Source organism: Nyctibius grandis, chromosome 1 (genome assembly GCF_013368605.1).
Source record: "Nyctibius grandis isolate bNycGra1 chromosome 1, bNycGra1.pri, whole genome shotgun sequence".
Classification (NCBI taxonomy): domain Eukaryota; kingdom Metazoa; phylum Chordata; class Aves; order Nyctibiiformes; family Nyctibiidae; genus Nyctibius; species Nyctibius grandis.
The window spans coordinates 6,253,264-6,279,193 of NC_090658.1; the positions used below are offsets into that span (position 1 = coordinate 6,253,264).

The following is a 25,930-nucleotide window of genomic DNA, read 5'->3' on the forward strand; positions in this document are numbered from 1 at the left end:
AGCTTTCCCTTCTGGTTTCAATCTTGACTCCAAGGGCAACAGGATGAGCTAATGTTCTCATCATGCAACACTCTGGAAAAGTTCAAGCAGAGACGACTTACTCTGAGTACACGTGGGTCCTTCCCAGCCCTCCTTGCACACACAAGTAAAAGAATCCCCGCTGACTACGCAGGTACCACCGTTATGACAGGGGTTTGGCAGGCAGCTGCTGTTCCTTGCTGTAACAGAAACAAGATTTGCCGCTAAGTTGTTAGAAAGCCGTCAAAACAGAGCCAAGAGGAAAAGCTGAGGTCACGGATTCAGAGCTGCATCTGCTTCCTGGTGATTATGCAGGGTATTTACCTATATTACAAGTGGCTCCTTCCCATCCTGCAGGACACATGCACTTGAAAGTGTCCCCCTCGTCATAACATGTTCCTCCATTGTTGCATGTTGCCTCATCGCACTGGCTGTCACCTGCGAAGAACCCAAACTATCCTTAATCCCAGTGCTTTCTTAATGCAATGCAACAAGTTTAAGCAGCCTAACAGAGCATGCCTGTTATGTTTTGGAAATGCTGAACTTACGGGAGTGGCAAGTTTTTCCTTTCCACCCATTTTTACATTCACAGAAGAAGTCGTTGACCAAGTCTCGGCAAGTTCCTCCATTGTGGCAAGGGTTTTTACTGCAGTCATTAATATCTAGATATGTTAAGGAGAGAAAATAAGCTAAGCAGCGTTTATGGAATTAACAGACACTTAATGCTTGAAAGGTGCATGTCCCATCCCTAATTTTAGCCTGTGTTTCAATCATGGATTAAACACTGAAGTCAGTATTTTCAAGCTTTAAGCGCTGTCGCAGAGATGAAGAATACTCCACCACATTCCTCCAGTTTGTTTTCATTTTGTTTGCCATCTTGTGCCAGTAAACAAGAAGTGAAAAGGCCTCTTACATAAACTATCCTGTCAGTCAGAGGACAGGAGTTGGGCGCTCACTCCTGTTCCCGAGACAACAAAACACAAGCGTGATATGCAGATACGCCGTTCCTCAAGTGGTGTGTACTAGTGCTAAGGGTTTCTTACAGGAAGTTATCCAAAGGGTAGAGGAGAAAATTGCACAGGAGGAGAGACAGGTTCTACTCCCAGTCCAGCTTTGTAACTTGGGTTTAGTTCTGATTCAAAAGCCCAGTGGAAAAAGAGAGGACACTTGTCCTCTGCAGCCTTTGAAGCGGAGTTTATGTTGAATTGGCATTGGTCACTATCGTCTTAAAGACAGTACCAGCCATTCCTTCCTGATGTTCCTCCAGGATAACCATTCTTCAGCATGCAGAAAGAGAACTTACTTGCTTCACAATACGTTCCTTCCCATCCATCGCTACAAATACATTTGTAGGAGTTGATGCCATCAATACAAGTGCCACCATTTTTACAGGGGTTGCTCTCGCAGTCATTAATGTCTGCAGCAGTTTGGAGGAGAGGGGAGCAGGGAAAAGAAGGAAGTAAAAAAAAAAAGAATCAAACTAGAAGTACAGCTACTAGAAGTCATCTTATTGCAGACTATTTGATGCTACTTCCATTTCTAAGCCCCTTTTGAGAGGAAGGGGTATAAGCAAGATGAGAAATAGCTGAAAAATAGCGCACAAAGTGATGAGCCTGTCACTCAACAATTACTATTAAAAAACAAAACAAAAAAAATCAGGAGTCCTTAAGATCCATGTTTAAACCCCACTATTAACTACCTCAGACCTTGTATACATGAAGTTTTTAAAAACATACAATTCAAGGCCAGAAAGGTCATTACTGTGAACTTTCCCCAAGGCCCAGCAAATTCCAATCTGCCTCGCCCAAGCGGGATATGAAAACTTAGAGCAGTTCCAAGGTTCAGTGTGTTACAAGAAAGAAACCTTCAAGCTGTCTGGGAGGAAAGGATGGCAGCTTTTCCCAAAAAGAGCAGGGGACAGTAAAACACAATCTGTTTTCAGCTCTTACTCTCATGACAGTAGGTGCCAGTAAATCCTTTGTTGCATTCACAGGTGAATTTTCCACCTGCTTGGCTCTTGCATTTTCCATGAGGACCACAGACATTTGAAGAAATATAACGAACCCCTTCTGGTGTGCTGTTAGAAGCTACTGCCACAGTACAGCTGTCAATTACTGCAGAAAAAGCAGAGACCTGCGTGAGGATTGCCCATTCTATCCCATTTCTTTTGCTAGGAGCAACATTTTTGTTTCCAGTGAGGGACATTTAAAAGACATACATATCATAGAATCATTTAGGTTGGAAAAAGACCTTTAAGATCGAGTCCAACCGTAAACCTAACAGTGCCAAATATGCTTACTGCTTTAAAAGGACTGTACCAAGGGTTTGTGCATAAAATAACCACAGCATCTTATCTGAAGATTGCTGGACCGCATCCATGGTCTGGAATAAATTCAGCCAAGCAGACAATTTGCTACATGTGGTTTATGTCCACACTGACAGAACACTGTCTTTCAAATCGCTGATATTTACAAATATTACTCATCTTCTCATACAAACAGAGGCATAAGGCACAGGGCAAAATTCAGCCTCTTTATACAAAGATTACTCCACTGACTGCACTATTGGAGCTACGTAATAGCCAGGGCAGGGGCAGGAACTATTGCCAGTCATTCCCAGTCACCTGCAAGGTAACACAAACCTTCACAAGGAGTTGTGCGGCAGTGATCTTTCAGGTGGGAGCAGTTCTTCCCTTCGTAATCTTCAGGGCAGTTACAGAAATAGTCCATAGCAAGGTTGAAGCACTGGGCACCATTCTGGCAAGGATTTGGCTCGCAATAATCTATGTCCAGCTGTAAGTGGTGCAGAGAAAGGAAAGGGAAATAAAAAGGGGGGGGAAAAAAGGGGGGGGAAGGTGAGGCTGAGTGAAACAGAAGTTTTATCATAGCTGTCCCTCGCTACGACAGGCAGACATTGTGGAATCTGACCTTTTTATCTGCTGCCTCAATGAATTGTTCATAATGCACAGAGTTTAGTGTGACTTGCAACTATTTCAGCAGACAGCACTCTTGATGCTAAACAGCCACTGAAAGTTAATAGCTAGTGCGCAACAAAACCTGACACGCAAACGCTTACAGTCTGTTTAACAAAAAGAATCCTCAGCAGCCTGTCGGGGCTTTTTGTTGTCTTCTCCCCCCCACCCCATATATATTAATTAAGCACTTTCTTGGCAGACTGACAGCGATATCAAGTACAACTTTATACTATGGTTCACTGGATGCAAGGCATTCGGTGTACAGAAACCGAGCGCTGGGAGGAACGCCACTGGCTGAGGGCCTGCCTTTCACCCATGCTTCTTACCTGACAGAGGTTTCCTGAGAAACCAGCGGGACACAGACACTGGAATCCATTGATTTCGTCCTGGCAATGACCCCCATTCATGCAAGGGTTACTTGCACATTCATTGATGTCTTTCTCACAGTGATCTCCTGCATAGCCAGGTGAACAGATACACCGATAACCATTAACCAAGTCCTGGGAAAGAACAAGAAAGTTCAGCGTTAAGGGTTTTTTCTTCCCTCTTGATATATTCTTAATTAAAGAAAAAAAAAAAAAAAGGGAGAAAAAAAAAAAAAAGAAGACAGTCCAAAAAAAAAAATCCTCTTACTATGTCCAATACCAACATATGAAACTAGCTCAAATTAAAACAAGCAAGAATATTTAGGAGAAAAAATAAATACACAAACACTCCAGTACTGGCTTATGTTCTTAATTTCCAGGCAGGATAAGTTAATCCACATTTTGAAGTGGAATATCTACATTTACAGTAGATAGTTTGCACAACACCAGCCCATTCACTGTTGACACGGGCAGTGAAAATGAGTCATTTATTACAGTTATATTTTTTGCCCTCGCTGTTCTACAGACATATCCCGACATGCTGTAGCATGACACAGGCCCTCCCCCAACCTCAAAGAAATTAAGTTTATACCAGCTAATTGCTATTTTCCACACGATTTGTGTTTAGACTCAAATGTTTTAGTTACTGTTGCAAGTCTCGGGGAAACCAAAATAAACCAAGAATGGCTTACCCGACAGGATCCTCCATTCTGACATTGTCCACGACAGTCATTAATATCTGTAATAAAATTAGCACAGTTAGAAGGCAAAAATCTATTTGCACTAGATACAGAGTTCAAGTCTCTCTAAAGCTGCAGCTAGATAAACCTTTTGTCAAGTTTCCCGCATGCCTTCCTCGAGATAAGGTGGTTATAATGGGTGGGAACCTTTCGTGATTCTTCTACTAGAGGCAGTGAAACTTCACATCATTGTTTTAGTCACTTTATCAGAATATAGCTATGTTATGGACTAATGAGTTTGATAAAATTGTGTATTTTCATTCCACACCAACTACTCCCTTTCTAAAAACATCAACTGCTGGGACTCTGCCTGATGTTTAAATCTGAGCTTAGAGCTTAGCAGCACACACACACACACAACTGGCCTTTAATAAACGCAGGGATATAGACACTTACTTATATCACAGTTGTGGCCAGACCAGCCAGTAATGCAGTCACAATAGTAGCTGCCAATCAGGTTCCTGCAGGAGTTGGCATTGACACAGGGTTTGCCCTCACATTCATTCGCATCTGAAAAAAAAAAAAAACAATGTGAATGGCCAAATGCAGGGCTTGTGGGGCAGGGGGGAGAAGGAAAAAAGCCTACAGCTGGTTTTCACAGCAATAACCAGCAGTTCATTCAGATCTAAGAGGAGCTTGTAATGTACGGCGTGGATTAGCGTGACTTGAACGAACAAAAGTCAATCATACATCAGCCTCTGAAGTCTCTTTCAATTTCTCTGCAATTAGAACATACAGGCTACGCTAATTATTTGATAATTACCCAGCCACTCATTAAGAGCAGCTTCCCCCCCACACACACATCTCAAGGGAGCATTTTGAAGGAGGAGTGCTGCAGCCTGGTCATTGGGATTAGGGTGTTGTGTAAAGAATGCAGACAGCTCATTCTTCCTGAGATCATCCACATTTTGGAACCCAGCTGTGAACTCCTTGGTCTGGAGGAGTTGACATGGCTGAAGAGATACAGCAACTTTCTCACAGGCTAAAGGCAGAAGTACATGTGGGGGCGGGACTGGAAGGCATACACACGCACCCTCCCCACTTCAGTTCGTTTGCTGGTTAAAGTACATCTGTTTGGCTTAGTTAACTATTCCCTTCGACCGATGCTAGCATGCATCAGCAAAACAATGACAGAAAAAAGCCATGCTATGCTTTGAGACTGTCCTAAACCCCTGTCCTGCAAACACCACCACCTAACACTCTCATTGTGCCAGAATACATCCATAGGCTTTGGAACCATAAACGTGCCTAAAGCAAAGGGCACAACTGCCCTTTCCTGCTGGACTGTGATCCCTCTTGCATTGATCTTCCCCCTCACCAGAGCAACGCTGGATGAAAAGCGGTTCTCACCTAGCTGGCACGTTTTGCCAGTCCACTGAGGTGGGCAAATACACTTAAATCCATCAACTAGATCTTGGCAAGTTCCTCCATGACCACAGGGATTTGGAGAACAATCATCAATATCTGTAACGCAGAGTAAGGAGAGGCTGAGCTCTGTTACCAAATGGGCAATGTGAGACAAATTTGATAAGTGGCTGCTGCTACTAGGATTTTCCCTGAGGAACAGAAAGACAACAGGATTTCTGCTTGGAATTTCGAGGTCTACTCTGATTTCAGCAAAAGCCTCCTTTAAAAATAACAGTATTGTGGAAGGGGGTTCAAAGCACAGGGGAAGACATTTATACCTGTGTCTTCTCTGCAAGTAGAAGTCAGATTTTGATCCAGCAAGTCTCTCTGAACAGTATTTTAACTACTTGCCAGAATGCTACAAAAATTCAGTGTTGTGCTTCTTTCAAGAAGCCGTTGGCCATTCTGTCCCTTTGCATTTAACAAAAGCCTTGGCACAAGCAAAGGAGAAGAGGGTGCAACCGTGGTGTAAATGGCTGCTAAGAACCAAGGGTAAAGCTGGGAAAGGTTAAGCAGGCTGCCCTGTAAGTTGATCAGGGATTAGAAAGACTGATCTAAACCAGCAAACTAGCACGTTTTTAATACAGTTTTGAAAGGTCTTACTATCAGTGCAAGTTGGTCCAGCCCAGCCAGGCGCACACACACATTCAAATCCTGTAGACGTCTCTAAGCAGCTTCCTCCATTGTGACAAGGATCAGAGAGGCAGGCGTGCTCCGCTGCACCGGGACAGAAGTACATCATGGTAGAGATTATAGCCATACCACCAGAAGCCACCCCCTGCTCCCTCCACATGCTTGTACTCTAGACACACCATCATTACTCATGATGTACTGCACTCCTGTGAGAACTGTGAATCAAAAAGCTACCAGCCAGCAGGAAGCCATCTTCCCTGCTAACCTCATCAACACACTGACTTGCACCTGTTTGAGTCAGAGCCAGGCAAGGTAACTTGTCATGATCTCTCTGGTGATGTTCAGAGATACCAGCTGTTCATGATGAAGCATGAACAAGCAAGTCTGGCTCTTTGTAGCTAGCCCTGACATCATAATTAATATTAGAAACTTACTTTTCCCCAACCTCATAAGATATACCCAAAACCAGCCACTAAAAGATGGCAAGAATTAACGGACAAGTGGCAGCTCAGCAGCTGCATCAAACACTCACCAATTTCACAGTTCTGTCCTGAGTAGCCCTCAGGGCAGGAACATTGGTATTTATCAGGGCCAGTGTTGCTGCAGGTACCACCATTCAAACAGGGTGGGTGGGTTCCACAGTAGTTCAGATCTGCAAGAGGTGAGGAGCATTAAAGCCATGGTTGAAAAAGAACAGAAACATCACCACGTGCATGCTTCGTTCCATTGTTCTAGAGCCTTTACAGAATACATCTGCACACAAGACCAGGACAGGACAGGGAAAAGTAAAGCACATATGCTAACAAGGCCAGAACAGCAGAGGAGACAACGCTAAGTAGCTGAAGGACAAAAAACTCCCACCATGTTGCGGGAGGCTCGCTCAGTCTCGCGTGCACTCTCTCCTTGCTAAGTCTGCCAGCGTTAGAATTCAAGTGTTACCACTTGGCTCTCCGTAAGATTAGCATACCTTTGTCACAGAGCTGACCACCCCAGTTGGTTTCACAGAGGCATTGCCATGGTTCAATGCAAGTGCCATGGACACATCCTGGGTGTGGAATGCACTTATCACAGTACTGGCCTTGCCATCCGTACTGACACCTTTGTTTAAAAGAGAAAAAAAAAAATCAGAACAGGGAAACAAACCAAAAACAGGTTAGAATTGCTCTGTGCAGATGTGAGTGTGGAACTCCAAAGCTTGGAGAAAGGCTGGGGAAGTGGGGGAGAAGGGCAGGATGAGGGGAGGGGAGAAGCTATTCAAGGTTTGTTTGATGGTTTCTTGTAAACAAACATTTTGGTAGTTTTGCCAAGGTCTCTGTAGCCAACCTCCTGACAAAAGAATAACTGTTCTGAGAAAACCAGCATGAGGCCATTCAGCACAATAATACTCTTCTGGAGCCTCATACAAATGTGGCAGAGAGGGTGGGTGTGCACTACAAATCAATCTCTGGACTTTGACAGGGCGCTTTATAAATTGAGGGGGGAACAAAAAGTCAGTGAAACAATAGTTATCCAGAGATGCTCGTGAGTACAAGGTTCCAGGCATTTCAGCCACGCTGGGTTTGCAGGAAGACAAACAAAACCATAAATACTAACTCAGAGCCCTCGGCGAGGCAGCAGCGAAGCATTAGAAGTTCTCTGCTCTATCGGAGGTTAATCTTATTCTCAACTAGATGATGTACACAGAAAGCACAGACTGGGCCATAGTAAGAGATCAAAGAAAACAGCACACGCCAGGATTTTACGTGTGTTCAGGGAAGATCAGCTGCCAGTGTATTTCAGAGTTTGATTTATGCTAACCTCTTTTCAGGGAATAACTAAAACATATCCAATTCTGAGAAACTTTCATGTCTGCAGAAGAATTTATTATTATTATTTATATTATTCATTGCCACTATCAATGAGCTACCTGAATTCTGTACTTAAAAGGAAGATGTTCTTTTAAAGTAACGCCCCCTTAAGGGAAAGCTCATTTGGGCTTTCACTTAGTTCCTACTGGCAAGGCAGACCAAGGGTCTTCAAATTAAAGTGGTTCTATAGATAGAAACAAGGAAAACAAGCTGAAAATGAAAAGCAAGGGTTTGTTGAGGTACTGTATTAACAGGTCCTGAGAGTAATTGATCAGCAGCAATTATGCACTAAGCTGTCACTAAATTATGAAAACAAACCTCATCTGTACAGAAGTCAGCTAAGCTTTCTATTTATAAAACCCCCCACCATTCTTCTACTGGCAATTTCTTCTCATGGGAAAAAAGCTAGAAGGATCTAGCTGATGGGTAATCACACACAGCTAGTGGTAAGCCCAACTTCCCTTATAAAAATCTCAGGTGACAAACTGCATCCTAATTAACTTTTTTTTTTTAATAGCTATTTCAATAGCAGCCTATTCAATGGGAAAATCTTATTAGTTTGTATGTTTTTTAAAAAAATAAAGCCAGTCCAACTTATGTGTCTGTGTGCAAAGAACATGAAAGAAAACCAGATCAGGCAAAACAACCTCTCTCAAGTAGCTCTTGGAAGATCCCTCTGTATAGGGAATATAATGAGAATGCACAAAGATCAAAATTTAGCAAGGTACCCTTTTAATTTGTATTGCATTCAAAGCAACTTGCCTGTGAGCTTGCACACAAGCAACACTAAGGGACCTCACCTGCAAAAACAGGTATCCAAACTGAGATTTTTACTCCTTTCTGCCAAATCAAAGGGGTGGGTTTTTTTGTTTTCTTTAAAGCAAGTGTAACGAGAAACAAGGCATTAAAAAAACCAAAACCAAAACAAACACAGAAAAAAGCCATGAGCTTTAGAGCCAAAAATACAACTTTCTTCAAACATCAGCTTCAAAGTGTAACAAACAAAATTGGATAGAGGCTCTGGGCATTTAAAAATAAAGTTAGATATCAATTCCAGAACAAGATTCGTGGTAATAATTCTTGTTTAATAATATGCATGCAGCAGTTTCTCATGAGAAATTTAAAGTTAACTTTCCTTGTATAGTGATTCATGAGGAAATATGGTTTTGTTGGCTGGCCTGCATTAGAGTGACTCGCACCAAAAGGGAAAAGGATATTTTAAGAATGTTTGCAAGTTGTCTATTGTACCAGAACCCAGAGCAGTTTCTGCTTGGGATGTTATTTTTAAACCCTGTTGCATTTGTAACATACAGGCTATATGACTCATCAAAACTTAAAAGAAAATAAAATCTTGTTTCTGTGCTCACTTTAAAGATATTGGTCTAACTTGGCAAGCAGAAGTTATCTGAAAGCACCAGAAGGACAGCATTGTTTCAAGACTATGCAAATCAAGTGTGGGAAAGTTGCACCTTAAGTAAATAAGAGCACTAGTGCATGTCTGGGCAGTGAGTGGGAGGTAAGAGACTTAGAAAGAGAAAGGAAAGAAAAAAAATCTGGAAACAAAGCCTGTTGTTCTGACTAGGAGACAGCAACCCCTACAAGGCATGTTTATTCTGATGACAGATGCACAAATCACTGGTAGCCTTGACTGATACAGTCCTCTCGCCATCTGGCCCCCCAATACTTCCTACTACTTGCTCGGCTTTTTTCTTCTTTTAATTAAAAAAAGATTTAGATTTGGTGTTCTGGGGGTTAATCAGTTTATATCAGCATTGCTAAACACTAAAATCACTGAACATAAGCTACAGCGGTCCATCCTGCCGCTTGACTTTCACTTTGCCACGTCTCTTGCAGAGGACGAGAAGTTACTTCCTACCTTCCTTTCAGAAGGTTCCTTGATGATTTTTTTGTTTCGTTTTTGAAGCACAGATTACAGGGACAGAGAGAAAGAATGAACCACTGTGACTATTTAGGCTGACTTCTCATATAATCTAGTCTGTCAGACACCCCAGATTTCATTCTTGTTTGAACTACAGCTTATCTAGAAAGAAAAGCAATCCACTTCATGCAAAAATTTCCAGCAACAGAGAATCCACCAATATGTTTGTTAGGCAGAAAAATTACTTTCTGTTCCTTCAGACTTCTGAGTTTTCTTCACGAATACCCAAGCTTCACTTTTAACCCTTCCTACACAGGATCAATATCAACGTTTTGTAACCTCAGAAGCCCTCAGTTCCCTATCGCATGTAAACAGATATGATAACAGGTTACATGAAGCAACTTCAAACCAGTTTGTTGATAAAGAATGTCCACATTTAATATCCATTAACCCTCTATGAGCAAGGGAGAAAAATCTCCCTGTGCTGTAAATATATGCTGTATATTTTGAAGCATTCCAAATATTTAATTGCTGAGTTATGGATAAACTCAGCTTTTCATTGTCTCCTTGCCAGGACAGAACAGACTTCAAAGCACAGGAGCAAAATTCTGCATTCATCAGAGCCTACTGACAAGATTTCATCCCAGCTATTAACCTCTCAGCACTGGGAGCCTGGCTCACAATGGTAAAGGAACCGAGAGACTTAACTAATCCCATTCTAAAGAATGCTTGACTTTTGCCTACTGATGGAAGAAACCAGGGGGTGGGAGGGAGGAAAAGGGAGAAGAGGAGAGAAAAGCCAGGCTGTACTTCAAGCTTGTAGATGAAAAAGCCTATTAATCAGGCTGTTGGAAAAAACCATACCCACAAAACATTTGCACTATTTATGCAGAAACAATTAGTTAGTGCTCATTAGGCAGCATTCACACGATTTATCCCATGCCCCACTCCCCCCCCAGTGCCACCATTTCACAAACCAAAAGCTTCTTAAAATTATCAGTGCATTAAAATCCTGCTTCCCCCTTATTCTGGGCAAGTCAGCATGAATAATGTGCCTTGGTCAAAAACATGACTCCAAAACCACCCTCCCTCCCCAATCCTATTGTGTTTAGCATCACTCGTTTAATTATTGGGGGACAGGGGGACAGACAAGGAAGGAGAGGGAGCGTTTACCTGCACTCTCCTGGGATTGTGCAAGAACCATGCTTGGGGCTACATCCCTGACGACAAATAGCTGTTAAAACAAAAAAGAAGAGTATCAGCATGCTGCCTGCTGCCTGCATCTTCACACTCGTGGGAATGTTTTAATCTCTAACCAGCACTGTAATCCTACCAAATCCAAGGTTTTAACAAGTCTCTTGTATCAAGTCTACTGGAAGGAAACCCAAGGTAGGTGGCTCCCTGTGATAGGAAATCTATCAGCTAGCTTTGCAGAGGAATCGCACCTAACGCTGTTCAAAGAGTTGTTTCTATGCAAGAGAAACCGTCTCGCCTTAGAGAGCTGCAAGTCACTTCAAGTCTACAGTCCTTGCTCTGTCTTTTGCAGGTGAACCAGCCCACTCTCCCTGGCTTTACATCTGATTCAAAGCAACTTTTAACGACTCCGGATTTACTTTTGAGCCACATCTCTGAACAGACAGGATATTAAGATGAGCATCTATTCAAAGTGCAGGTAAACCTAGTCAGCAAGACACGCCGATTTCTATTCAGAGTCCTGCTTTCTCCTTCTGAAATTACCTAGGAAGTTGCCATTCCCTAATAAACATGTTAAACATCATCTCAGGTAGAACAAAAGGCCAGGGACTTTTCAAACACCAAAGCTTTACACTTGCCAGGTCAGCTCTAAAACAAGTCTCTCCTTCCTGCTTGTCTTGAAGTTCTGCACCAAAGGGGAAATCCTTTTTGAAGTCAATGGGCTGGGTTTTCTTCCCAAGGGCAAAGATGTGGATAATCAGAGAAAAAACACATCTGCCAAGTGCCCAGTACTTGTCAGACCTCTCCAAGATTTTAAAACAAGGCAGAAACTAGTCTTCTCCTGCCCCCAGTTCTCTGTGTAGAGCTACTCATTGTCCCCATCAGTCCTTACGCCTGTTGTCTGCACAAACTGATCACTGTGTTGCAAGCTGGATACAAAGTACTCAAATCCTATCCAAGCCCGCTGATCATTTGGGGTTCGAGCATTCATCACAAACCTTTGTTGCATTCTGGTCCCATCCAGCCTTCCAAGCAGGTTTTGTTGCCATTCTGGTCACAGGTATGGTGAGTGAAGAAGTCATCTCTTGGTCGACAAAACTTGTTGCAGCCAAAGCCATAGTAATGTTCTGCACAAGTCACACGGATTTGATACTCAAAGTGGGCAACTCCAGCATTGTGTTTCAAAGTCTGCCACTGACGGCTTGGATTGATCATGCCAGAGTGGGATGCCTTCTCAATAATGCGATCGGGATCTAGAAGTCAGCAGAGATGTCAGAGTTAAAACTTCGTATCACTACCTCCCACATCACAGCTCTCTAGCTTCGCAGACAAGAATCTCTGAGGCAGCCAGTGGGTTTTATTAATTTTCTGTTTTAGAGAGCAAGATAAGGCTGCCCTGGAGCTACAAACCATTAACTGAAACACACATGCAGCATTATCAAACTGAACAAAGCTTGAAATCAAAAGGCACTGTTAGGTTACTGCCAATCACTTATCCCTTTTGCAGCGTAAGGACATCCCGTAAGAATCATACAGTTTGTGATCACAGAAAATTCAGGTGGTTTTACTTCTAACTGCAATGAACTGGTACATAATGTGGTTTTCCCTGCTTCTCCATTAATGGTACTAGTTTTGTTTTTAACTGGAATATTTACAAAAACATCGTAGGACAATAACCTAATAAAGCAATGTCTACAAACCCAACGTAAGCACGACAAAAGGTTTGCAGCTTTCTGGAACTCTGGTGTAAACACTAAATTGAAAACTACCAACTCTGGCATTCAGTCTACATCAGTGATCTCACTAGGTTTTGCCTGAGAAATTATGTGGAAGTTCTCTCTTCAGATGTTAGCTGATACTAAAAATTCAAGACTACCAGAGCTCCAAGCAGAGAACTCAAATTACTGCACATATGTGCTATAGATTCCCCCTTCTCTCTATAGAGCATTTCAAAGCTTAGACTTTGTACTTGACATTTAGTTCCAGCAAAAGTCTTCTGGCTTTTAGAGCCCTACAACTGTCTAAATTATGGCTTGAAATAATAATATTTCACATTAGCTTGGAACATTGTATATATCTGTGATATTTCACTTTGTAGTTCAGGTCTTGTGACTTAAATGATCTGACACCGCCTTACGACCTGCTGCTAGCAAGCACTTGACTGCCCAGTGAAAATTTATCATCAAACAGCCAAAATATCCTTGCAGACATAGCACAAAAACAAAAATAAGGACCAGGCTGGACTGTTCTGTATATGGGAGCACAATCCAGCGACAGCAGAACTTTAGGTAGAAGGGCAGTTTGCCAACGATGTGTTAGAAAGCAGCGTGTGAAGTACTGACACATTCGAGTGTCAAGAATTAAAACGTACTTAAGTTCAGCTTGTTCTTCCAACAATTACAAAAGAAGTTGGAGATTTTACATAAGGCAGTTGAAGACTAATGAAGTAGCTGCATCAAGCTGAAGATGAAACACGGGCAGTTTTTCATCTAGAAATACTTTTAAATGTATTGCTAAGGACCTTTGATTTGTAGCTTTCAAAAAGAACTTCCAAACAGGCTTCTCAAGCCTCAGATACCCATTATCAATTCACCACTAGGTCCTGCCTGCTTGACTAGAGTTTTGAATAAAGTTAAGTCAAAGCACTTGCTGCACAACCACAGAAGAGTGTCAATACACACACGTTGTAAGCATTTACCCATTTTGGGGGGTATTCTTGGCTCGAGACTACAGCATTCATTAAGTGTTTACAGTGTGAAATTAAGGGCAACAACTTCGTATTCACCTTCTGGTATTTCTGGTTCTATAACATTTTCCATTTAAATCAGTTTTTATTATTCATTGGCACTAAGCCCCCAACCCCACATCTATGTGTAAGACTTTCAAACGCACGCAGGCCTTTATTAATTTAAATCCCATTCACAAGTAATGGAGATGCCTAAGGACTTTTCCATACTGGTATATCCAGAGCAATATCGTGTCCTGCACTGTGCAGGTGTAAGGCTCTTAGATCTCATCAACAAGATTACTGACTGATTCTAAGAGGTACTTAAGCAGATGCATATCTATTCGTCTTGAATGGGGCTAGTCAAGCGATTATAGTTCCACTCATGCGTGCTGGGGATGGCTTTGCTGCGCTTGCCAAGATTACACCCCGATCTACAGCACAGTTGGAAAGCAAATGCGTTTCCCCAAATACAGAGTCTGTGCATAAAGACATCCTGTTTCTTGTGCGTAAAACAACTCTATCCTTTTCTCCTCTAAGTGGCAGAAGAAAAGGGGAATGACACTCAATTTAGTTTTGCAAACCACCCCCCCTCCACACACACACTCTTGCTTTTCCAGTCTTTTCCTGTTCCCCGTTGGGAACATACCACCGACAGCTATTTCAGTCCTTGGCACCAGAAAATCAATCTCCTTGGAAAAAGAGATCTTTCCTCTTGCCTCTGCTCTATCATTCTTCCCCTATCTGCCAGCTCATTAGGAAGCATGTCCTTGCTGTATGTCTGCGACATCTCGCTCCAGCCACCGGCTCTTGTGAGCCCTTAACCACAGGCTGAACTCAAACAGAAACATCCTTATTAGTCCACTGGACTTTATTTTTTTTTTTTAAGGCCCAGATGAAAACCAGCTGCAATTTCACTTTGGATCATGGCTAAAATGCCTTTCCTTTGATACACGTTATAAAGCTCCCACCATACATTTCAATTCAAGTAAGGTCTCACAGATTTAAGATCCTTTTCCATTAGCCATCACCCACAGTTTTCACAATGAAGTATTGGCGTGTCCCTTCTTGTACAAAAATTTCTCCACCCTTCCCTATTCCCATCTGTCAGTACGCACTTACACAAGCGTGCTGCCCCAGACTTCAGGGAAGGCATTGCAACAGCTCTTCCATTCTTAGCCCGCACCAACAATGTTTTAAGTTTTATAGTAAGCAATCCCAAAGCAGCAGACTGGTTAAGTAAATAAACACAGTCAGCCAGGCTTGAGAGAAAGCGATCTTCCTGACTCCCCTGACATCATCTGACTCAGAATCCCATGCTTTGATGGAAAGGTTAGAGGAAACATTAGCCAATTAGAAATTGATGAAGTGGAAGAGAGAGGCTTTCTGGACATCTTTAGCCTCCGCTCTGCACTTTGCTATCAGAGAGTCTGTTGGTTTCATTCACTTTTTGTGGCTACACTTCAAAGCTATTTATCTGCCTTTTTATTTGGTGGGCAACGGTATCCGAGGTTTTAGGCACAGGGAAACTTGCTGCTTTGACTGCCCACCTTTGCTTTTCAGTGGTCCAATTTCTGGAAATTGGAACTACCCGTCATCAGGAAGCAAACAACAACAAAAAAAAGCCCAGACTCCTCTAAGCAGTTTGGGTGGCCAAGGACACCACAGTTATTTTTGAAAGTCTTTGTTTCTGACAACTTCCAGCTATGGCTTGGTTTACATTGTGCTGAAGTCTCTTATGCCCGACTGGAATTCACATGCAACTGATACCAGTAATTTACAATAGCTCTTTGACATCGTTCGAGATGCAGTGTCAGCCCCATTAGCTTTATGTATGAAGCGACAGTAGCAAGATGGCATCTAGACAAGAACCAGAGTAAGGAAGCCATTTAAGTTGAATCTTGGCTCCAACAAAGCACGATTCTCATCAACTTCAACAGGGCCAGAATTTAACTGCAAGCCACTCTTGGAAGTGAGACAAGAGAGAGTATGTGGTAAAGGGAACGTAGGAGGAGTGGAATGTAGAGGGGGGAAGGAAGCATCCACTCTAGGATCTCCTAACCACTGCATTGATCAGCAAATGCTAGAGCTATTGGAAAGTTACACTAAGCCTACTAAACCCACTTTTTTTTTTTTGAGAGAGAGAGCTCTCACAGAGTCCTTATAATTCAGTAGTAATTAGGGTAAAAGAAAATCCTGGACATGAAAAAGATACTCATCACTTCATATGATGACAATTGTTTAGTTCTAATGATTTCCTTAACTACTTCTTTAAGACATTTCTTCAGCTATGGGAAAGCTGACTGTGAGTAAAGTGACACCGTACAAAGGAAAAGCTCTGCGCGGTACAGTGACTGAAGTGACCTACAGATGGATATGTGACAGCAAAGCTAGTGCAGGAATGCAAATCAGGAACATATGTAAGAACATGTCTGCGCTTGGTCGAATGCACTGCTGAGAAATTAGGCAATTTTGTCTGAAGACAATTGTATTTCCAGAACATGAAAGCAAAGAAAGGGTTCATTGTGTAGCTTTGGAAATGCAGTTGCTTCATGAAAAAAGATGAGCTCTAATAATAGTAAAAGTGGCAGAGACCCAGTCTGAAAAAACTCTCAGATCCTACTGTAAACAAGACCTTCATTTTTAATTCTGGCATCTTCCATTTTTAATACAACTCTGCTGCTGTAGCAACCTATTTGCTGCTCCTCCATAAACCACTCCATAGTCAAGAGACAAGAAGTTTCCCAGGCACTGCTCCATGGCTGTGCTGTGGTAGGGCTTGAAATCACAGGCACTGCAAGAGTGTTGGATGTGGCTGGTTGTAAAGCAAACCATGACTATCACTGACAGGTCACATGAGTCATTTGCAATGGACAACTTCTTTTCTAGAACTAAGAACTAATAGGACATCTCATGTATATTAAAAAAAAAAAAAAAATAAAAGAGCAGATCTGTGGGGAAAGGTTCCAAGACTGAAAGGCCATTCCCAAGCAGTGTACTCTTCACCAATTAAAACATAAAACCACAGCACTGTGCACATTTCTACACGGCCTTTCTTTTGTGAAGCATGAAGTCCATTTCATTACTGTGCAGCTGTCACCTGGCATTCCAAAGCGGACTTCAAGAAGCTGTTATAAGATTTGTGTAAGATGGGCCACGGTGCTGCTGCTTCCTTGTTGAAGGAAAAGGCTTGTTGTATCAACAAAAGGTTTATGAGTTCAGATTCATACCTTCTCCTGTGGCTTTTACCACACACTATTAAAGCCTTAGATTGAAAACAGAGCTAATTTTGCCCACCTACTTCAGTAACAGTAGGCAATAAGCAGAACAGCTCATATGCCAAGAGATTCTATACAGCTTCCTCTAGCCAACAGGAAAATCTCAGCAGAAAATTTCTGAAACTAACCAAAAACATTCCAGGTGAAAGATTCCCACCCTTGATTTCCAGCCAGCTCTACTGGTGTCTGGTAAATATTTTTCAGTCCCTGAATATAAATCCCTAGACATCCAACTCCCAAGGAAGAGCTGGTAGTCACTCCTCTTTCTCATCTACAGTCATTAGATGGATATCTATACCAAGTCTTACGAAGATTTTTTTTTAAAGCAGCATGTTCTGTTTTGAGAAGACATAGTTTATAGAGAGGTCCCAAGTCAACAAGACTTAGGCTTCTGAATACTAATCGTAATTAAAAAAAAAATCCAAACAAAAAAACCTGAAGAAACCCCTTGGCTTTTGTACTCCCCAAGGAGAAAGAGGGAATTAACAGCATCTATTTTTAGGCATCAAACCATTGGTGCCTAGGTGAGCAAGTTACTCACCCTCTACAGGCAACGTGAGGGAGACAGGCTGCTGCACAGCTTGGAGTAGCTGCTCCAAATTGTCTGGGGGAGAGCTTTTTCCTTTCCTCATGCTCTACTTCACAGTAAGCTGGTTAGACTACCAAAGGGCTTTCAATGGACAGGAAATCAAGGTGTCTGAACTAAGTAAATCAGCAGAATGAATACTTACTAGTAGAGTTATCATTGTAATCCCATGCCTCAACAAGCAATGTGTAGGATCTCTGCAAAAGAGAAATAAGAATTAGTTTCAAAGCTATACATGACTGTAAGGAGAAAAAAAACCACCCACACACAATTTTAATTAAAAAGAAAAATCCTGGTCTCTGCCCTAAAATGGAATATTTTAAAACATAAATAGGTAATAGATTGTACTTGAGACAAACATGATCTTCTTGAAACCCCATAAGCTACCTTACCCAGTCTGACTTAGAAGACCTTTCACCTTGGATAGCTCATCTTTGTCATCACTAATGCATCTTATGTACTTAACCAGGAAGTACAGCCTCTGACACTCTGCTATAGCCACAATAAAGCACGCGTGGAAGGATTGCGCACGGAAGACAGAAAACACCAGGCTAGCACAGCAGCATCAAAAGAACCAAAAAACCACAACCAAACCCCCACACTCAAAAACTGCTTCAAAAGAATTTTAGTTACAGAAAAGTAGCCTTGACATCCCTTCCCCCAACCATCCTGAAAGCCAGAAGTGTTGCTAAGATTACTGTGCTCTGCCTTGACAGCGCGATCTCTAGGGACTCTGCTTTTCAGCACCCCCTTTGAAAGCTTTGTCTGCACGAGGGCCATCGCAGCTCCCACAAGTATCAGGTAACCGAGGGAAGAACCGATGGCTGTGGGAAGGGGGTGGGGTGAGAGAGAAGCATTGTAAAACAAAGGCTAAGGTCAGACTATTTGGAAGAGCAGGGAAAGGGAAGACGCGCCATCCACCCCATGTCACATTTACAGATGCACTAATCTGCCAATGAGCTCTCTAGCACTCCAGTAATAATAATCATAAGCATAAACTAACTGAAGTGACTCCACGAGTTGGAAAGATGCCAGCTATTACATCTAAGCCACCTTTATCTTCAATCCTAACTTGAGAACAAGAGCCATTAAACCATCTTCTCCTCCCCCAGCTCTACTCTGAGATATTATTATCCAGGCTGTATCTTTCAAAATTGACATTTAGCCATATCCAAATTTACAGAATGATTCAAAACAAAACACCCCCCCTCCAAAAAACAAAAAAGCTGAGGAAAAATAAGAACGTGACTTGAAAAGTAAAAAGTATAGTAATAACTATAAATGAGGTAATGAATGTAACATCTTTCTGGTGAGCAGAACAATAATAGAACAAATAAAAACTCTCCATGAAAAGTTTTGATGCTTTGCCATAGAAGCTGTGTATCATAAGGTTTATTTCTTCTTAATTATATCTGCGCTCCGTCACAGTCTGCAGCACTTAGCACCTTTTCTGTAACAGAAAGCAAAATACAGTTCTAAGAGTAAGCTGCTACAAGGTGTAAGTGTAAGGCAGACCTCAAATTCCTTAAGAGGAGAGGAGAAAAAAAGGAGGAAGAAAAAAAAAAAGAAAAAAGAGTTGAAGGAGACTGCTTTCTCACGACTGGACACAGCATGCAGCCTCTGAATGAAAACCTAGTTTGTGATGGACACCGGCTTGGAATATAGCCTAAATATGTTTCATATTCAAAGCAGAGTAGGATTCCATTTCGTTCACTGATAACTGTGGGAAAATGCTTCAAAAAGTAAGCAAAGCTGGGCAAGCTGAGACATGCGCCCAGCCTCGCAGAGGCTCCATTGGCCCAAACCATTTTTGGTTAATATTTCATGAAAGTGACTGCTATTTATTACTATTCTAGACCAAGTCTGTCAACTTGAAAGAAACTCTGAAAATAAAATAAAACACAACATGATCATTTAACACTGTTTAAAGCAGATTTAAGAAGTCCTTACACAAGTCAGGGGTAAAAAAAAAAACACACACCCAAACAAAATCAGAATAAAGCTCCTGAGCCATATTTCAGATATAGATTGCACTATCTGGGGTGCTTCCTCACTGGTTTAATTACCAACATGGAGAAGCACAAGCACAACATGTTACTACAAGCTTGAAAAAAATATGATACAGAGAATGAATTATGGCGACTAGCACTACTTCCAATAAAGTTAAGGATGTTTTCCTTTCGGCCTTGCATAATTGTTTTGGAAGATATTTTGTCTAAACTCATAGCAACAGTTCCCGGTTGGTTCTCAGGACTGTTTACCAACACACCTAGCCCCTAAGGAAAGGAAAGGCTGAATCCTAGCTCTAAGTGCTACTGTTGCTAGATACTTGTGTGACCACTTTCCAACACCACACAGGAGTTTGTTTAAAAAGAGGAGACGCTTCTGCTTAACTGGATGGAAACAAAACGCGGGGGGAATAGATCCACCCTAGCAATTCCCTTGTTTCTATGTGCCCCCTCTCACCTCATCTGAATATTTTAAATGAAGAATCCCTGTCCTGAAAAGGGTTGATACAAAGAATGGCAGTTTAATCTCTTGGCTCTGTCCCTCTCAGCACGGTGCAAAGAAAGGACAAGACTTTGTGTTCAAGATGGGACACTTCTGAACAAAAGACACGCAGACACCCACAGCCCCACAATGGCAGCAGCAAGCCCCCCTCAACAATCCAACTATCTCATACCTCTAGCCAGTTCCCCCCGCCCTCAAAAAAGCAGTTCTGTGCAAAGACTGCACTGGTGAGATTTTTTTAAAAGTGCATATCATCCCCACTCTATAGATCAACAATTCAGATATCTCAGGAATGACTACTTACAGCGTGGAGGTTTAAGTTTTCCCATGCCCATAGATGACCTCTGCCCATCTTTGAATAAATATATATATCCAGACACAAGAATTCCACATCATGCACCTTACTCCATCAAAGCAATGTCCTAGGCAACAAGGGAGCAGTGAACTTTCCAGAGTCACACCCAATTAGCCACTGTAAACCTGAGCTTGACCAGAAGGCAGGGATTCTGGCTTGAGAGGAAAAGCACCTTGAAAGGAACAGCAAGTCTGCACACTTTGCAGAACATCCACAGTCTGATCAGTCCAAAGGACTGAAAGGCAGCATGGTCGAATTGAAGCAAAACTCCCATGAGTTAAGCTATGAGAGGATGGACACGGTTAAGTTCACACTCAGAAAAAACCCAAAGAAAGCATCAATGTGCCAGAGCTATTTTCCTCAATGACAAGACACCACAATTCAGTCTTGATCCATTGATAACATGACTCAAGAAAGACTGTGAAGACCCTGAAATCCATCAGAAACTGTCCCTTTTAAGGGTCTGAAAGGGCAATGCAACTTCTTTTCTGGTTATTTAAATGAAATACGAGCAGCTCCAGGTAAGCAGAAGGCGTTTAAAGCTCTTGGCTTGATTACCTCCTTCCCTCCCTTCATCCAGACATCCACCCAAAAGAGGTGTTTTTGTACTTCGGCTTCTAAAGGCATTCTGCAAGTCAGTGGGATAGAGCAAGATTAAAACATCAGGCTCATTAGTGAAGGGACTGCCTCCTTTTTGAAAGAGGCTGCAACTAGTCAAACTTCTTTCCCTCCCATCCTTGTGGTTAAACCATGCAAGAGCTTTGCTGAGCATGTGAAAGAAACCATGACTAGACAAATGCAGTGGGAAGTTTGCATTCTGAATGCTGCGCCTGCTCCTCCTCTGCCAAACAAGGAGAGCAAGTTAAGCCCAGCAATGTTCTCCTCACGCTTTGCCAGCCACGCACAGCTGTCGAGACCAGTTTGAGAAGGGTGCTTGCACCCTGCCTGCGTCCTAGGGAAGAAGACTAGGAGACTGGCACGCTGTCACAGCAGGTCAGAGCAAATTGCCAAGAGGCCCGGCAATCCCTCCTCCCTTCAGCTGGAACGGGGTGAGATAGGGAAGAGGGAAACTGAGGCATATTTCAAAGTGCCCAAGGGCCAGGGAGGAGGGCATCTCTGAGCAGAGTTAAGGCTCGTCGCAAAACCACTTCCTCTAAACGTCAGCAAGACTCTCACTCAGGTACCCTTTTTGCCACGACAAGTCACGATGATGCTACACAGATGCATCACAACGTCATGCCGTAGTCAGCCAGTCAACTTTGGAATATTCCTTCAAAGGATTTGAAGACAACTGGTTCCTCATCCAGAGGAGGTATGGACGTATGTGGGAGAAAAAAGGAAGCAACCTAACCCTCTTAACCCTTTGTTGGATGCAGCATCATCAGGAAGCTCTTCTTTGGGCCAGCCTACATAAGGTTAAGGCAACACACTCTAAAGCTGTTACTCTCTCAACCCTGCGTATATAAACGGAGTCTCTAAGCTGTAACGATCTCACGCCTTGGAGTCCACGGCCAAGAGCTAGGCTGAACCTCAAACAGGCAGCCCAGCCAAGAGCCTCATCAGAATATGCCCACATGAAAACAGAGCACACTGTTCCTTTAGTCTTCATTTTGAGTAGTTTCTTCATTGCTGTTAGTGCTGGTAAACACTTCATTGCCACATAAAGGAGAAGATGTGAAAACAAATTTAGCTATATTAGCAGCTTCCAGGAGAGATTTTCTCCCCCATTCTGCCTTGGCACAAGCCAAGCCAGTAACCCAAGTCAAGACCTTCTCTGCGATACAACTGCCACCCTCCTGCCAAACGATGAAGGACACAAAAGTACCGCTATCCAAACTATGCATACGCTTAAGCATCCAGTAAACCAGGCTGATCTCTGATCTGGCAAGTCTGCTGGAATAATGACTATCCTGTGAATACATAATGTGCTGAAGTTGCCATTGTGTGAAGTAAGTCCATGGTTTGTCTGGGAGCCGAGCAATGCTGAGTCTACTGCTGCTTCCTGTTGCTTGTCCAGTATTAGCATTATTTTTGGATAGGCCCCATTATGCTCTGTAATCCTCGCTGCAGTCAGTATGGCCACACTATTGTTCTTGGTTAATATTAGCAGTCAATGCCTCTGTCTGGGTGGCCGGACTACAATGTAGTCCAATCATAAAACTAGCATGCATTAACCAAACAATGCACTGGGATAGAGGGGGGAGACTTGGGGTCCTCCCTCCTCCCCTCCTTTAAAATAAAAAAAGGAAAAAAGTATAGCATCTTCCCCCCCTTCTTTTTTCTTTCCTTTTAAACTAATGATTTGAAGTCATCTCAGCTACCAGGGTGCTTCATACAACAACAGCATTTTAATCAGCACCTTATCTTGTTACAGAGCTATTTTCTCACGGAGCCCCACTTGTCAAAGACTAGCAGGTAGGCCAAAATGTCAATGGCTGCTTTCAACCTTCCTCAACAAGCAGATTACCTGCTCTTATCAGTCCCCCTACCTGTTTAAAGCATCCCACTGATAATTAAATGCACCAGTTACAAAAGGGTGGCAAGGTTAATAGAGAGAATACCTAGTAGCCAGCCAAGCAAAACAGTCAGGTTCACATAGAGCAAGCCTGAACAAGAAGCCTTTCTACTTATTTACCTAAGTGCGTAAGAACTGGGTTGAGCTGGTAAAGGACTCTGGATGTTTGGCTATTTACAAACCACTTTAACCACTTCTACCCACATTTTACAGTTTCTTCTGAAATACTACAGGAATAATGAGTGTAGTTTATGCTGCACGACAATGACCACAGAACCATGAACTCCACAGACTAACAAGAAATGAACGCAACAGCTTCTAGCTTTGACATCTTTCCCCTTGTTAAGACATATGGGTTACCAGCTAAAATTATTACAGCTGTGTCAATTAACATATAAAACTTCTCTCCATCAGCAGAAATGCAAGGTCTAGTTTAGTTTGAATTCTCAAGATCAATCCAGTTGTTAGCATTATCTACACAGAAACACTTTTTAGAACTGTAGCTTAAGGTTTTTGCCTGTACTGCAGAGCATCAGACTTAAGACCTGAAGCTGGAATAAGTGCCCTGTATGAGTGCAAGCCTCTTGTATGGCACATCATCTCACTTAATTAGCTAAGGCCCAACTTCACTAGCTTCAGAATTAGTTTACTTCTATTCCAGCCTTCAGTCCGCAGTGAAGTGGCAAGTTTCCTCGAGTTAACTACTATTTTAGACATAAAGCATCAATTTTACACAATTCATTTTCAGACATGCAGACTTCCAGCTGCATAAACGAGCTGACAGTGCTGGATGTAGGTAGTCTGAGAAAGCTGAGGAATAAGCTTCAATGCCAGGCCCAATCCAGCTGCCACTGGAGTTAAACTGGAGCAGGCCTTTATGGTAACAAGAACAAAAATTCTGGGAGCAGGCAGGATGAGGATTTATTTTTAGACATATTATGGTAATATAGTCAAATGGATTTACCAGGAAGATGAAGTTCTGAACTGACTGGAACATAAATAACTTAAGAACACACAAGAAGTCCACAACCTCTGAATGGATGCATCACTTCTCTGCAGTCCTGGGAAACACCAGCCTTGTGGATGCTAATTATGCTTCAGATGTCACTTAATACTCTCAGCTCTGTTTTGGATAGTAATCCTAGGCAAAACATTGCACTTTGAGTGCTGAAGATTTAAATTATTAGTCAACAATAAATGACACAGTGTGGATTTTATTAACGTGCATTTTGTTATTAGAAAAATTTCTTCTGATCTGCCCATGCTCCAAGATGATGTATCAGGCATTCTTTAAGAAAAGCTTGAACAATATCTAGCATTTGCTTCTACAAGTTTTCAAAAAGTTAACTGAAGGGAGGGAAAAACAAAAATCAAAAAACAAGCTTTAGTTTTATGACTGTGACCTACAGTTTTTTGTTATTTTGTTGTTGTTTTTTAAAAAAAAGCAGTTGAATGAAGTGATATTTTTCTCTCAGATACAAAAGGCTGTTACTTCAGTATCAGCTGCAGATTAGTATTTTGTAAGCCTCTTGTGTCAAGACAGAGGGAAAAAGTTCACAAAGCTTAAAAACACTACAGCTCTTTTATTATCTCTTTCTAGCCAGAAAAAACAATGCCTACCCAGAAAACATATTTTACATCTTCAGGAACCAGTAGCAGTAAGATTTGTCATTAAAAAGGGGAAAGGCTGACTATTTATTTTTTAGAGTAAGGTTGAAATAAGATGTTCAAAACTCTTTTTATTTGTATTTTATGCTAAAGTCATTTAGATGCTGGAGGGCTTTTTTCCACCTCAGTAGTTTCCTGGTGTGTTGGTGCAATTGGCCCCAATATTAAATAATTACAAGGATCATAATTTCAGGATAAACAAGCCGTTTGAAATTGGACCTATGCATACCAAAGGAATTGCCAAGTTTGACCTCCTTCTTACGCACAGTCTCGCCAAAACCCCAAAAGATCTTTCTTTACATAAAAGCAAAGTTTAGTGCTAAGCTTTGCTTAGTTAATTCATGCACAGCTCCCTTCAGGTACAGCACACATCACACTTTGGATTCTTTAAGAAAGGCAAGAGATTTGATTTATGTCAGAGAAGAGCATGTGTCTACCATGAAACAAAACTTGTTCAGACAGACTTTGACAAGTGGAACATGGAAATTCTTTTGTTCCATACTTTTCTATATGGCTTCATGAGCCAAGTTTGCCTGTCAAGAAAGTCACTAGTCTCAAAATGAATGCAAGGAGCAATTTTTTTTTTAAATCATCATCATTATTGTTTCAATTTACTGAAGAATTGCTAGCTACTGCAGGGGCAGCCTTCTGATGCACTCTAGTTCCTTTATGCTGGTCTGCTGCCCTGTTTCCAAGCAACTTACTCAAACCTCCCATCACTTAAATTAATTTATGGCCCACCATCTCCACACCCATTACTCACAGGGAGACATATCAAAACTGACAAGAGCAAACCGCCTAAGTTATTAATAAGACTCCGACACTTCGAATCTACGTTACAACTACAAGCCAAATCTAACAGTACATTTAAAGCACACCATTCTCTTTTCCTCCTCTCCTGCATGATGAATAAAGACCTCTAATGCAATATAACTATTTTTCACAAACGACGTAAGGGGGAAGCTTGACATGGGAAGAAATATACTATTTTTTTTTTAATGTTAAAGTAGTCAAAGCATCAAGACTTCTTAATGCTACTGATTCAAGCTGGAACATCCAAGAAAGGCTTCCCTCAGACAGTAGAACACAATAAATATTCAGAGATGGGCATGAATTTTCAAGTGCAAGATGATTAACATTTCAGTCTAGCTCCCATTACCTTTACTGTCATTTTCACTTGGATGTATTCAAAGACAACTCTCGTGATGAGCCACGTTGGTAAATGCAATGCTAGT

General features: G+C 41.9%; 1 protein-coding gene across 1 annotated transcript in view; it reads right to left on the bottom strand.

Annotated features, from left to right (window-relative positions):
- Positions 1-25,930, bottom strand: part of JAG1 (jagged canonical Notch ligand 1) — a 36,083-nt gene that overhangs the window by 6,045 nt on the left and 4,108 nt on the right. Inside the window, exons 3-18 of the mRNA XM_068408053.1 lie at positions 17,792-17,843; positions 12,056-12,310; positions 11,037-11,097; positions 7,105-7,235; positions 6,670-6,789; positions 6,108-6,221; positions 5,448-5,561; positions 4,494-4,607; positions 4,050-4,096; positions 3,319-3,492; positions 2,660-2,810; positions 1,968-2,132; positions 1,322-1,435; positions 567-680; positions 343-456; positions 102-218 (exon numbers count right to left, since the gene is read on the bottom strand). Of these exons, the coding sequence (XP_068264154.1) occupies positions 102-218; positions 343-456; positions 567-680; positions 1,322-1,435; positions 1,968-2,132; positions 2,660-2,810; positions 3,319-3,492; positions 4,050-4,096; positions 4,494-4,607; positions 5,448-5,561; positions 6,108-6,221; positions 6,670-6,789; positions 7,105-7,235; positions 11,037-11,097; positions 12,056-12,310; positions 17,792-17,843 (1,957 nt within the window). The remainder of the gene's footprint in view (positions 1-101; positions 219-342; positions 457-566; positions 681-1,321; positions 1,436-1,967; positions 2,133-2,659; positions 2,811-3,318; positions 3,493-4,049; positions 4,097-4,493; positions 4,608-5,447; positions 5,562-6,107; positions 6,222-6,669; positions 6,790-7,104; positions 7,236-11,036; positions 11,098-12,055; positions 12,311-17,791; positions 17,844-25,930) is intronic.